The sequence below is a fragment of the Hibiscus syriacus genome, unplaced genomic scaffold (assembly GCF_006381635.1).
Source record: "Hibiscus syriacus cultivar Baekdansim isolate YM2019G1 unplaced genomic scaffold, ASM638163v2 tig00000778_pilon, whole genome shotgun sequence".
Lineage (NCBI taxonomy): Eukaryota > Viridiplantae > Streptophyta > Magnoliopsida > Malvales > Malvaceae > Hibiscus > Hibiscus syriacus.
Genome location: NW_024061825.1, coordinates 975,391 through 989,917, shown reverse-complemented (window position 1 = coordinate 989,917; position 14,527 = coordinate 975,391). Strand labels below are relative to the sequence as shown.

The 14,527-nt window shown below is 34.7% G+C and overlaps 2 protein-coding genes across 3 annotated transcripts; one reads left to right on the top strand and one right to left on the bottom strand.

Moving 5' to 3' along the window:
* Window positions 1–1,629: 1,629 nt before the first annotated feature.
* Window positions 1,630–2,358, top strand: LOC120218784. Its single transcript, XM_039215677.1, has 2 exons — window positions 1,630–1,723; window positions 1,886–2,358. Exons 1-2 carry the CDS (start codon window positions 1,630–1,632, stop codon window positions 2,356–2,358), a joined length of 567 nt encoding a protein of 188 aa, XP_039071608.1.
* Window positions 2,359–9,473: 7,115 nt separating this feature from the next.
* LOC120114305 (stem-specific protein TSJT1-like) lies at window positions 9,474–14,212 on the bottom strand. Of its 2 annotated transcripts, XM_039135270.1 has the most exons (6): window positions 14,159–14,212; window positions 13,893–14,117; window positions 10,573–10,813; window positions 10,347–10,467; window positions 10,156–10,265; window positions 9,474–9,524 (listed from the first exon to the last, which is right to left on the bottom strand). In XM_039135270.1, the coding sequence occupies exons 2-6, from the start codon at window positions 14,093–14,095 to the stop codon at window positions 9,480–9,482; spliced, it is 720 nt and encodes a 239-aa protein (XP_038991201.1). In that variant the 5' UTR covers window positions 14,096–14,117; window positions 14,159–14,212; the 3' UTR covers window positions 9,474–9,479. The 2 variants fall into 2 exon arrangements, with proteins under 2 accessions (XP_038991201.1, XP_038991198.1); XM_039135267.1 differs by lacking the exon at window positions 14,159–14,212 and having other exon boundaries at window positions 13,893–14,151.
* Between the last annotated feature and the right edge of the window lie 315 nt (window positions 14,213–14,527).

The window sequence follows — 14,527 nt, the reverse complement described above, 5'->3', positions numbered from 1 at the left end:
CAAACTTTGTCGGGGGGGGGGGGATTTTGGCTTGACTAAAAAAATAAAAATAAAGTAAAAAGTCAATAGAGGTCCCTATACTTTTAAAAATAATTAATGTGATCATCGTATTATTTTTCTCTCAATGTGTTTATCCAACTCAAAAAATAAGCCCAACATGGCTCTTGGCCAACACTTTTCGTCGTTTGATCGTTACAGTTACGGGTGCTGATATGACGATCCACGGTGTTGATGTGGCAACCCATCTGTCATGTTTGGGTTACTAATTTAGTATATCTGTCGTGTTATCTGCCATGTTATCAACCACCGTGGACTGTCATGTTAACATCGTAGACCACAATGTCAGCACCGTAAACTATCACATTAGCATTGTAACAATCAAACGTCGAAAAATATTGATCAAATGGTCACATTAAACTTATTTTCTGAGTTGGAGGACCATATTGAAGAAAATAATAATATGAGAATCACATTGATTTTTTCCAAAAGTATAAGGAATTCTAATGTCTTTTTACCTATGTATTTTTAAGTGTTTAATATTTTGATTAAAATTTATATTTATCATTTTATTTTGTTATTACTTTAGCGTCGAATTATAAACGTTCGTAAAATAAAAAAAAAGCAATCACCTAAATTTAAAAAAAAAGTAAACTAAATGCTTACTTGTTGAACTTTACTCTCTCTCTTATTTCACTCATTGTGTTTTTCAATTTTTTTAACGTTGACCTAAACTAAAAAGCAACCGATCCGATATTGATCGGACCGGAAATCTAAACGATCCGGTGTTAGCCCAACCCAAAAAATCAACTGATCCGATATTGACCAAACCCGATATTGACCCACCCAAAAATCAATCAATCCAAACCGAAAAACAACTGATCCGATAATCACCCGACCCGAAATTGACCCAACCCGATTTACCGTACACCCGAACTAGATCCGAACCAAATCCGATCCGACCCGTACAAGATTAAACCGAATATAATCTAGACCCGAAATAACACGATCCGAATGAATTGTTTGCCACCTCTAGATTGATTGCAAGAAGAAAATATCATTGAAATAATTAATCAAAAAATTAGGCAATAAAAGATAAGATTAGGTAAAAGAAATTGTATAATATATTCTATGTTGCGATAATAACAACAATACTTGTACAACTAACTGAATTGCCTTCTTGAAGCTAATACATGTACTCTCTATGAAATATTTATATGATCAATAGTCAATCTTTCAAGATTTTTAAGTGTTTCTTTCTAATTTGAAATATTTTCTTATTTATTTCTCGAGTTTTATGGATTAATATCTAAAAAGTTAAGATTGTGATCTTGCTTTCTGGGAATTTTATGGCTTGATTGAGTAATAATTTGTAGAGTTGGCTTTCCCAATTTTGCAAAGCTTCCGGTCAAAAGGTTAGTGTAATATACAGTTACAGAAGGTAGACCAGAGACCATTCGAGCTTCACATAGTTCCAAACTTTGGACAGGGTTAGCATGTAAATGGTCTGACATGAGCAAACGAGTTTCATGGTGCATCGTAAATGGGCGGGATGTTGATTTCTGGTTCGATGCGTGATTGGATGACTTTGGCCCGCTTATAAACCATGTCACAACGACGGGAGCTATAGGAATGCAAAGAGTAACCGTTGCTGATATGGCCGACGATGAAGGCAACTGGAAATGGTCACAATTCAAACAGCATCTTCCGATAAAGGTGAATCTATGTTTGGCTGAAAAAAGGGACTAAAACCACAGTTTGGGCCAGATGTGATAGGATGGAGTCTAAGGGAGGATCGTCGATTCACAGTTAAATCGGAATGCTCTCACAAAATTCCGGGGCCTGCAGAAGGTAAGAATGTTTCTTTGACTGGTGTGTTGTGACCAAGTGTTGACAAATGCGGAACGCAAGAGACGGAATCTCACAATGAACATCGGCTTCCCCTTATGTGCGAACCCGGTGGAAGATATTGATCATCTTCTACGCAAATGCCCGTCGACAAGGACCTGGAGTGCAGTTGTAAAACGGGAACGGCTGGTAGACTTGTTAAGTACGGATATGAAAGCCTGGATCACCATGAATATCCCGAATGCAAGAGATTTTGTTGGGACGATTGAGAACTGGGATATTCTTTTCGTTGCAATAATATGGAACATTTGGCTCCAACGTAATGTGATAGCCTTGGATAATCCATTAGAAGATGAATGTCCAATATTGGAGAAAAGTAAACATTGGGTGGAGGTAATAAGCAAAACATTGGCGAAGGCTGCGATTCGGACCATTTTAGTGCAACGAGAGAACTCTAACAGCATTAGATGGCAACCTCTACCCAGTGGGTGGATCAAAATTAATTCGAACTAAGCTAGACACAAGGTCTTAGGTCTTGCGTCGTGTGGAGGTGTGATCAGGGACAATGAGGGGAAGTGGTTAATGGGTTATTCCAAATTTATTGGAGTATGTTCAGTTTTAGAGACTGGGCTCTAGGGGGTATACTTAGGCCTGAACTGTGCGTGGCAGCTGGGTAGGAAACAAATCCTATTGAAATCAGATAGTTTAGAAGCAATCAAGGCTGTAGAGAGAGCACGATTAGGAGAAACTCGAGTTACTATCTTGAGTCATATCGGATCCCTACTACAACAAGACTGGGATGTGAAGACCCAACATATTATGAGATAAAGGAATACCGTAGCAGATTGCATGTCCAAAAACGCAGACAGGAACAACCATGATTACATCAGATTTGTCGAACCTCATGCTGAAGCAAGAAGGATGCTGCTCGTGGAAGCTGGCAATGGAGTTGTTTAATTATCTAGTTTGTTTTTCATTCTTCACCAACAAAAAAAATAATTTGTAGAGTTTTTTATATCAATCCTTGGAAAAACATGATTATTTTTCTTTATATATATATATATATATATATATCAGGTCAAAATTTTATATATTTAACCCCTTAAAGATTTAGTCTTTAACTTTAATTGGTCATTTATAAGTTATATACTTGTTAAATTTTGATCTTGAATCCTGACTCAAATAATAGTTATGAAATTTGTTAAATTAAATACCATTTAGTCCCTGTATTAGCCATTGTGCTCTCAGTTTAATAATTTTTAGTACTTGTAATTTAGTTATATTACATGTGTACTATCTGAGGCAAGATTGAATTTAAAAATTAAAGGATTAAAATTGTTTAAATTAGAGTATAATGACTGAATCCACAACTTATATATAGTGCATGGACTAATTAAAAATTTAACAATTATTCGGGGGGCTGTATAGAATACAAAAGAATTATTTTTTACCTCCAAAAGTTTTGTAAAATTGTTTAAATCCGTAATAAAATGTCAGAGTGTACTGTATAGAATACTTAGCGTGTTCCCATCAATGAAGAAATGAATTATTCTTGAAATTGTGAATTGGAAGTTGTTGCCTTTACACAACTTATGCATATATACTTTACCGAAGAAATGAATTCTTCTAAAGTATAGTTTTGGAGGCAACATGTATGTATGTATGTATGTGTTTTCCCTCACATGACAGATCAATTGCCTTCATTGCCATTCTCCATTGTCCCATCAAACTCTTTCTTTTTACATCAATTTCCACATTTTCTATCTTTTGTGTCCTTTGAGATGGGTTTCGGACTTTTACGTGAATGTGATCACTATTCCTGCGAGTATGTTGAGAAGGTTGAAGGGAAATGTTGTGGAGAATGTGGAGGGAAGATCTCGGTCTCCCATGGTGCCTTTGCTTGTCAAGACTGCGACGTTTGCCTGCACATCTCATGCGCGGTTAAGGAGCATCGTCGTCTGTCTCATACGATTAAGCACCCCCTCCACCAGCACCAGCTTGAACTAGAATGGCTTCATAAGGATTTCGTTTGTGAGAAATGTTTGTATATATCTACTGGCTACGGATACAGATGTTATTCCTGCGATTTCAGTCTTGATTTCGCCTGTGCTTCTTCGGCCGGTGGTGAAGATGGGAAGAAAAAGACAATCCAGCATTACAGCCATCGTCACAGGCTGAGCTTCTTCAAATATAGGAAGATACACGAAGAAGATTTGGATTGTTTCTGGTGTGAAAAGCATCTATCGGGAGTGTGCTATGGTTGTACGAGGTGCGCCTTCTATCTTCATCTGGTGTGCAGTGATAAGATACCCAGGACACTTGCTCATCCTTTTCATCCTGTTGGTCACCCTCTTCGCTTATGCTATGTCGATGGGAAGCTGAATTGCAATGCCTGTAAAAGACAGGGTTTTACTTTTGATGATATTGGGTATATGTGCCAGAAGTGCAGCTTCTGCCTTGAAATGAGCTGTGCTAAACTCTTGCCCACTCTAAAACTTGCCTGCCACCCTCACATTCTCACTTATTTCAGAGACTGCACTTCTTTGTTGCATTGCCGTACCTGTGGCAAGTATAGCAGTGGTGCTGATAGTATTTGTCGATGTGTGCAATGCGATATTAGTTTCCATCTCAAATGTGTTGTACCATCCGAAGCTACATCAAAGTATCACAGGCATCCACTTATCCTAACCGAACCGGTCAAAGAAGACGATTCTGATGAATTTTGTTGCGATGTTTGCGAGGAGGAAAGGGATCCGAAGCATCCTGTGTATTACTGTCAAAGTTGCACATTTGTGGCTCATATTCAATGCCTACTCCCTCATGATGATAATGAGGTAATGCTTCTTTTCACCATTCTATTTAATTTTTACAATCAAAAGGGGAAATGTATAATTCCAATTTGTTAATGTCTATGCTATTTTCAAATGATTTTTCATAAAAAAATACAAATAAATAGAAGAAGTATGAATTAAATTAGTGAAATTCATTGGCTTTGATTAGACTCTCATGATTAATATTTGTTTGATGAATAGGATAAAATTACATCCTCCATGGAAAACGAGGAAGCTTTGTCTGAGAAGGAAATGGAGCAGAATGAAGGGACTAATGGCATCCACACTCTGGTTTGCAACTATTCAATATATTAAACTCAACATTCTTTGGTCTCATTCAAGAAGAAATATGTGATGAAATTGTTATCTACTTATAATATATAAATCATTCTGCCTATGCAAAATCAAGAAATATATATAAAATTCTCAAGAAATGAGTTTGTTCATCCTTTGATATTATTGTTTCTTGTATGCAGTTTCAACCTATCGTCCACCAACACCAAATGTATGAGGTAACCAAAGAGTTGAAAGACAAAAAATATTGCGTCGGTTGTCGTCTGGTACTTAAGGGTGCAAGCTACTTCTGTAAAGAATGCAGTAGTGACTTTTACCTGCATGAAGAATGCACTAAATTGCCATACGAGATACGACACCCTTCTCATTCTAGCCATCCTCTTTACCTCTATACTTCATATTGGAGAGACAGATTCGTTACATGTGATGTGTGTAAAGACATTTGTCCTGGCTTCAAATATTCTTGCGAGCAGTGTAATTTCATTCTTGATGTGAAATGCGCTGCTCTAACTGCTCATAAAATTGGGGTTTCAAAGGAAAAAAAGATGGATAGAGTAACGGAGTTGCACCATTTCAGCCACGAGCATAAGCTTGTCCTTGGCTACTGTAGTGACCCTATAAAAGAAACAAGATGCACAATTTGTGAATTGTCAATCTTTGGTCCATCCTATTTTTGCCCCAAGTCTTGCAAATTTATAGTTCACGAGTCTTGCCTTAGCCTACCACAAAAGATTCAAGTCCCATTTCATCCAAAACACATGTTGGTTATCCAACAACCATGGGAACATTTAAACCCACAATGTTATGCCTGCCCTTTGCCCATATCAAGACATAAGTTTGCATATAGTTGTGAAGATTGTCAACTTGACCTCCATCCTGTATGTGCTAATTACATAAAGAGACCCTTGAAATGTGAGTCCCACCTAGATGACCTTTATTATTTCGGGACAAATTATCAGTTACTCTTTGCAAATTACTCCTATACATCATGGGAAACAAATTTTGCTTGTCATAAATGTGAAAATATTTGTAGAGGAGAACCCTTTTATCGTTGTCTACAGTGTTCCATCAACTTTCATTTGAAATGCGTTCCCATACCAGACGTTGTTCAATCCAAATATCATCGTCATCCTTTAACCTTGAAGAATTCTTTTGTTGAAGATGATTCTGGGAAGTATTATTGTGATTTTTGTGAGGAAGACAGAAACTCAAATGATCATGTATATTATTGTAAAGAATGTAACGGCCAGACAATCGCTCATATAGGATGTGTTCTGACTAGAGAAGTAAGTTAATTACATCTAAAACTTCTCAATATAAAGATACGATGCTTTTCTGCTATGACAAGCGGGTAACATGATTTGCTCTTGCTGTTAGGTAAAGGACGTCAGCTATGAAGAGAGTTTGCAGAAGAAGCGACTAGAAGCGGTCCGACCACAACCGAGCCAGATGCAAAAAGTTCCTGCCATGGTTATTGGCGTTTGGACAGATGATCGGAATTTGCAACTTAAGGCAATCACGCAGTTTAGGGAATTGCTTTCAATTGGTTAGAAAATTATTCTGAAATATATTTCATTTGATAATGAAATAAAACTTATTCCTTTGTTATTATTTATCATAGAAAAATGTCCACCTATTGACCAAGTGGTACAAGTTGGAGTTGTTCCTCGCCTTGTTGAGTTCCTTGCGAAGGAAAATTTCCCACAACTTCAGGTTGGATTTGTTGAGTTCCTTTGTTATTTATCATGTTTTGTATATTTCAATATTGTTTCTAATTTGATAATTATTTAGTTTGAGGCAGCCTGGGCTCTCACAATTATAGTTTCCGGGACATCTGAGAACACAAAGGTGGTAATTGATCATGGAGCTGTTCCAATATTCGTCAAGTTACTTGGTTCCCCAAGTGCTGATGTTAGCGAGCAGGTATGCATGTGGAATGAATTCATTGAAGTTTTATAATCTTACTTAGTATATATGAAATGTTATATATATATATTGTTTTGAAATCCAGTCTATGAGAGCTTTGGGAAATATTTCTGGTGATTCCCCTACAACTCGTGATGTTGTCCTTGAACATGGTGCTTTGCTGCCTTTGTTGGCTCATTTGAATGAGAATGCTAAACTTTCAGTGTTGAGAATTGCCACATGGACCCTGTCAATGTTTTTACGGGGCAAACCCCGACCCAGCTTTCATCAGGTTAGACCCTACTTCCCTTGTTTTTTGGGGTGAAACTGTTGTTGGTTTGGCAAGTTATAAAACAGAATCACTGTCTTATATCTTTGGATTCTAAGATGGTGGTGGCTTATTTGTCTGATTAAATTGTGCATTCCATTCAACTGCTAACATTAAACTAGAAAGTGATGTGTATAATCTTACTAATTGTCAAGGTTAAGCCTGCACTTCCTACATTGGCACATCTTATTCATTCAAAAGATGAACAAGTCTTATGCGATGCATGTTGGGCACTCTCGTATCTTTCTGACGGCACAAATGACGAGATCCAAGCTGTTATTGAAGTGGGTGTATGCGGGCGTCTGGTGGAACTTCTGCTGTGAGTTAGACTATTTCTGTTGATCGATCTTGAGAGATTCTATTTTGATCATTTTGTTTGTTTTCATTACCAAAATCATAAATTATTTTGCTTCCATAGGCACCCATCTCTTTCGGTACAAAAGCCTGCTCTTCGCACGGTTGGAAATATTGCCTCTGGAGATGATGTGCAAACCCAGGTCATCAGTCATCAGGCATTGCCATGTCTTTTGAAACTTTTGTCAAATAATTATGCAACGAGCGTCAAGCAGGAAGCTTGTCGGACAATCTCAAATATCACATCCGGAAACAGGGAGCAAAAACAGGTAACATTTTGACCTCTAAGATTTGCTTTCATTGATTTGTACAGTGAAACGATATTCGATGGCATGAATTTCACAGGCTGTGATTGAAGCTGATCTTATTGCTCCTCTTCTTCATCTGCTTCAAAATGCTGAATTTGATATTAAAGGAGAAGCTGCACGAGCCATCTCAAATGCGACATCTGGTGGGACTCATGATCAGATCAGGTATGAAAATGGTTTCTAATATATATTAATTGTTTGGAATCATGTCTTGACAGGCTATCAATGATAAATTACCTCATCTGGAGTGGTATATGTCACAAACATTGTAGGTTCCTTGTAAGCCAAGGTTGCATTAAGCCGTTGTGTGATCTTCTCTTATGCCGCGACCCGAATATAGTTAAAGTTTGCTTGAAAGGCCTTGAAAATATTCTCAAGGTAGGAGAAGATGATAAAACTATGGGCACAACCGGAGCAGTGAATCTCTACGCACAAATGATTAGTGACGCCAGGGGTCTAGAAAAGATTAAGTATTTACGTTTTCTTTACAGCAATAATGATATTTATGACAAGTGTAGAGACATTCTTAAGACATATTGGTCGGAGTAAGATGCTCCATGTCCTTTAGGGGAATCAGATTCAGCTATAGTGGAACCATTTGTGTTTACTTTTATAAGCTGTTTGTATTCAAGTTCTTATGAAGATGGGCGTGCTTGCTATAGAACTAAGGAATGAGTCTGTATTTGTCTGTGCTGAAACAACAATAAAACACATTTTAATTTTCGAGCATTTCGAGTTATTTGAGATGTTCGAGTTATTTGAGTCAACTCAAATTTTCGGTCAAATTTATGGTCTTCTTTTTCTCTCCCCTCCTCATAACCCCCAGATCCAGCACCTACATTGGATGCTCATGTTCTGAATGTGCTGCAAGTTGAACTCAATCTTGATATTTTTCAACATTGATGCTATGGACATAAATCCGAACGGTTCACGACGAGTACACCGACTAAATGCATCATATAAAGAAAAACTATGGAAAGGAAACTATATAGAGCAAGCTTATAAACAGTAAACACTTGAGCTAACATAATATTATGAAAAGGAAACAGCTAAGAGCATTCTGAGTTCAATGAAACAAAACTATAGCCTATACAGCAGGAGTAGAGAGTTCAATTGAGCAATTACCACGTAAAATCCATTAAAAATCAGTCATGCATCTATTAAAGATCCTTTTAACATACAAATTGTATGTTGGTTCTTTGATTTTTCTTATCAACAAAAAAAAATCTTAATCACTATAAAATTGTTTGCACTCCATCAGTATTGGTATAAATTTAGTGATTTATTAATGGTGTAGTGTCAAAATTAATCTCTAACATTTACTAAAATGAGGCCAAAATGATAATTTTGGTAAACAGTGGGGGCTATTTTTTGAATTATGCCTTTATTAAATTATTACAATTCCTTTGTAATAATCTTGTTCAACAAGGTCTGCAGAAAATACACACATTACATATATATATATATATACCAAATTTAGGACACACAAACTTTCATAACACTAGACTTGAGCTATAAACAAGATGAAACTGGAAACCAAAGCTAGATTTGAGAGAAGAGTATTTACAGACAACTTAACTCCCATTTATCATACACATACACTTGTGCCCATCTTCAAATACTCACAGAGAAGTTCTTATACACTGCTGGCCCTTCCACCTGAAATTACAATTCCGCGAACAAGACCATTAATATTCGTTTGGGAATTAGGGTTTTAGGAATTTAAATTTTAAAAGTAAAGTAAATAATATTTACATAACAAAGTGGAAATCTAGGAATTGTCTGTCCAGCTCAGTTGGTAGAGTGCAAGGCTCTTAACCTTGTGGTCGTAGGATTGAGTCCCACGGTGGGCAATTCATAATTTGGATGTCTCCCACGGAAGCTGCTCTCAACCTGACGTTGGGGGCAGCCTACTATCCTAGCTCCCTCTTACCCCGTTACATATGTGAATAAGTATCAGCTAAAGTGGAAATCTAGGTATAGAGGTGTCTTATACTTGGTTGACTTGGTTATAGAATGAGTTGTAGGTATCTCTCATCATTGATTCTTGAAATTGTAAATAATTTGTTGATCCACATAAATGCAAAAGGATATTGATATAAATATATATGATTCTTAATAAAATTTATGTATTATTATTGTGATAAGACGCTATTCTCTTGAGAGTTGAAAAATACAAGACAAAATTTGATGAAAGAGTTTGGGGGCTAATTAAAGTTGAGGGACTAACTACTAATTTTTTTTAAAAAAAATAGGGCTAATTATATATATATATATATAATCATGTTACCTTAAATTTAGCTCCCCAAATCTCCTCCTCTTCAGCAGGAACAGCAGTGATCTTGTTCTTGGGATTCTCATAGCTCTTAAGTTCTCCAATTGCTGTGGAGAAGAAACACCCTGTGGAAAAATGAATTCACTGCTTGTCAAATTCACTGTAAATGCTAAAAAAACATAAACGACTTGTTTTACTGAACTCACCTTGAGGGAAAGAAGCAAGAGATTTGCCACAGGCACCTTTAAGCAAATCAGCATTATCGGCAAAGGCCACGTATCCGTCGGCCGTGATTCCCCAATAAAGAGGTACCTTGCCAGTTTGATCCTGTCAAAATCATTCCATCACATGTTCGTTCTCGAGTTACTTGTTCGGGTCATTTCGGGTTCGAATCATTTTAAATTCGGATCGCTTTTGGGTGGCGGAACTTACCGAAGCCACAAACAAGGTGGAGGTGGCGTTGTCGAAGACGATGAAAGAGAAGCATCCGTCGAGATGCGCAACCATATGGTTGGGAGGGTAAGGTGCTCGGTCACGAAGAGCCTTGTAAGCTTCGATGACCAGCATCACCTCATTTGCTGATTTTGCAAGCCCGTATTCCTGCTTTAAGCTCCCCAAGTTATCGAGTGCACCCTCAAACAAGCAGAAGATTTCGTCTTTCACAGCGAATGATCTGCCATTAACCAACACGGCCAAAAACACAAAAGATTACCAACATGCAACCTACGCAATTTACATGTAGTATGTATACATGCAGAACATGCGAACTTAAAGAGTTATATTAAAATATTTTCCGGTGCGAGGTTGTTAAATTACAAGGGGTATATAAAATAAAAAATAAAAAACATAAAATATCACAGAATTTAAAATTTTTAAAGAATGTTACCGTACTTTCCTCGAAACATCCCTTTATTTATATATGTTTAGTTATTAATTATACACATGATAATCATCTAATCCACTTTTTCAAATAACAATAATTACCTATCCAAGTTCAACAACAGTATTCAAATAATTTTCCACTCCATTAATTATTATAACTACCAACACTAGCCCATACCAGATGGTCAATCAAAAACTATGGGCTCTTTTTGCAATTTCAACTCAATCTCAATCTCAATCAGAGCGAATAATATTCTATTGAATTTGAAAAATTAATTTTTTATTAGACTCAATACTAAAATAACTTATAATTTCATAAATTCGACTCGACTAAAAAAAATTCAAATAAATTTTAGGTTATAAAATAAAACTTCAATAACTCAATTTTTTTTGTAGTTGTTATATTGATTTTTTGTTCGATTAAAATCACTCAACTCTACATGATATATGTTTATTACATATATATATATATGATTATAGAAAAGTGTGTAATTTACATTCAGTTAGTGTCATTACATTATATATATTTACATTTAAATTGAAACTCAACTTGACTTTAAAAAATCCAATAAATTTAAATTATAAAATAAAAATTATTGATTCGATTAACTTAATATTCCAATAAATTTAAATTATAAAATAAAAAATTATTAATTCGATTAACTTAATTTTTTAACTTAATTCGACAAAATCAAACATTATCTTTGATCCCAAACATCAACATGGGTCCCAATCCAAATAGGCAATCCTTATCCTTCTACTATTATTAGTGGGATATTTTCCACCAACCCTATATACTAATCCTCCGGCCAAGGAGAAAGATACTAATCCAAACCTTAGGCCCATTGAAAATGAGGTTGTCTACTTTTCAATAGCACTAGGGTAGTGGACTACACTAACAAGTTACCATCATTCTCCTGGATGTTAGACACGTGTATGGCTAAACAGAATCTAGAGATTCCCATATTTGAAAGGAATGAGAACCTTTCCATCTGGATTCAATTAAAGTCGTGTTAAAATAGCCACACATACACCAATCACCGGACCCCACATAAAAAGGTTAAAAAGACAACACGACTTTTACGTGAGATGGGGTCATTATCTTGTTTGGTCCCCCCAAGAACAAAAAATCAAACCTGAATGTGCAATCACAGCCATGTTATCTCCCACGCTTCCCAATTCCATTATAAGAATTTAAAACTTCTCGATTTAACTAATCGTCTATTATAAGATATTTCTTAATTTGACTATTCAATTTTAAAGATATAAGAATATTAAATATTTTAAACGATCTCAGTAATTAAAGAGAATGTTTATCTCGAAATTCTTGATTTGAGTAACGATGCATACAAAATGTGTGTGCATCCATTGTCTCTAGTTAGATAATTTTGAACAGATATTACTTTATAATCACCCTAGACTAATTAGAAAAAGATATAAGATTATTGAAAATAATTCAAATCTAAATGTTAAGCTATTAATTTATCAAATTTCGAAATTAAAACAGGCCAAAAGAATAATTGTATCAAAAAATTAGAAGTTGAAATTTAAATAATCTAATTTTTAAATTAAGAAATCAAAAAATCAGTTAAATCTAAAAAATAGGCAATTGATTAAACTAAGAAAATCTAAAATTAATTAAACTAAAAAAATAATGACTTTCACAACTCATGTATTATGCTTTATCTGTCACTAAAAATTACAGTCGACATTTTTTTATTTTAATTTTTTAGTTTTAAATTTTTTAGTTTTAAATATTTTAGATATTTAAATTATTTAATTAATGTATTTAAAAACTATTTATTTTATAAATTTTAAAATGTATTTTTCATTAATGATATATTTAACATAATAAGAAATTAAATTTAAAAAGTTTTAACCACAAAAATTAAAATATGATAAATTTTTAACATGGAATTAATATTTGAAGTTATACAATATTATAGTTTTAAAATTTTAAAATATAAATAAATAATTAATCATTGAATATATATGAATATCAATTTAAAAGTTATAAATAATTTCATTATTATATAGAAATGAAAATTTAAAAAGGGGTAAATTACAGCAAATACTACCAAACATTAGATATTGTATCATTTATACCATTAGAAACTTTGATATTTGTTTTAATTATATCACTTAACCATTAAATCGTTAACAGTCTGATCAAAACGGCATCGTTTTGGTGATATATCTACATCAACAGTCATGTCATCGTGTCGTTAACAATTCAGTGGTATAATTAAAAAGAAAATCAAAACTCAATGCTATAATTAACAAAAAATGAAAATTAAGTGATATAGTTTGATGATATATGACGTAGTTTACCCTTAAAAAATAACCCGTTCAATTTCTATGGAAAAGTGTTAAAATTTTAATCTCAAGCACGTGATTGGTCGTTGATTCAGTTTTTCTTTCTTCAGGAAATGGATAAACACTACCTAATGCAGCTCATAAATCCGTTAATCTGATTAAATTAATCACAGTGATTCCCTCAGATCCTCGGTAAAGATCGGACTTAGAAGCTTGAGATTAAGTGAAAACAAAAGCCTACAAGCTTTTCAATTAGAACAACTTATTTTTCTTTTAAGTAATATATGCGAATAATATTATCCAAACAGATGAACACTTTTGATCAAATTAAGAAAACTCGAAGCTAGAGATGATGATGATAATCAAAGAAATTAAAGTTTTAAATTCGAATCGTTTTCATCGTGAACAAATTCGCAAGAAATGAAAAACACGCACACAACGATTTGTTAACCACTTGATATCAAATGATCCAGATCCAATAGCGAGAAGCCATATTTGCAGAAATCCAAATCTTAAATACGTCCATTTAATTTTAAAATTGAATGACATTTTACCTGGGCTGTAAAGCAGATTCGTTATGGTGCGAGTAAGCGAACTGGACATGGTCTCCGATCTGCATGGACACGGCGGAGGAGTTCGTCTCGAGGAACCGTTTCACAAGCGCGTCCGCCGATATCTTGGGCGACGGAGTCCGGCATCCGGCCGCCACCAGCTCGTCCGGTGGGGACACTATCGTGCTGCTAAACACTCCTAACATCTTTTTTTTTCTCTCCAAACGAAAATACTCCGAAGAAAAGGATCAGCACTATTTTAATGGTATTTTTTGGTCGGAACTAGAAGGAATCTATAAAGAGCTTGAGTAAAGGAACGAAAAATCAAAAAGGATAAATTACACCCTCCAGATCGTCCAATTATTAATAATATTATAAATTGATCACTACTTTTTAAAAGTTACAAACAAGACATATAATTGATCAATTATTACAAATAAGTCATTCTTTCGTCAAATATGCAATGGACAATAGCTTTATGGGTAAAATTGAGTGACCTGATTATAATAATAAACAAATCTAATGACCTAATCATTACGCAATAAATAGAGTGATTTAATTACAACTAAAGAGTTAACGTTCATTTCATTCCAACGATAACATGATTTGTTTATAATAATCGATTAATTTATAGCTTT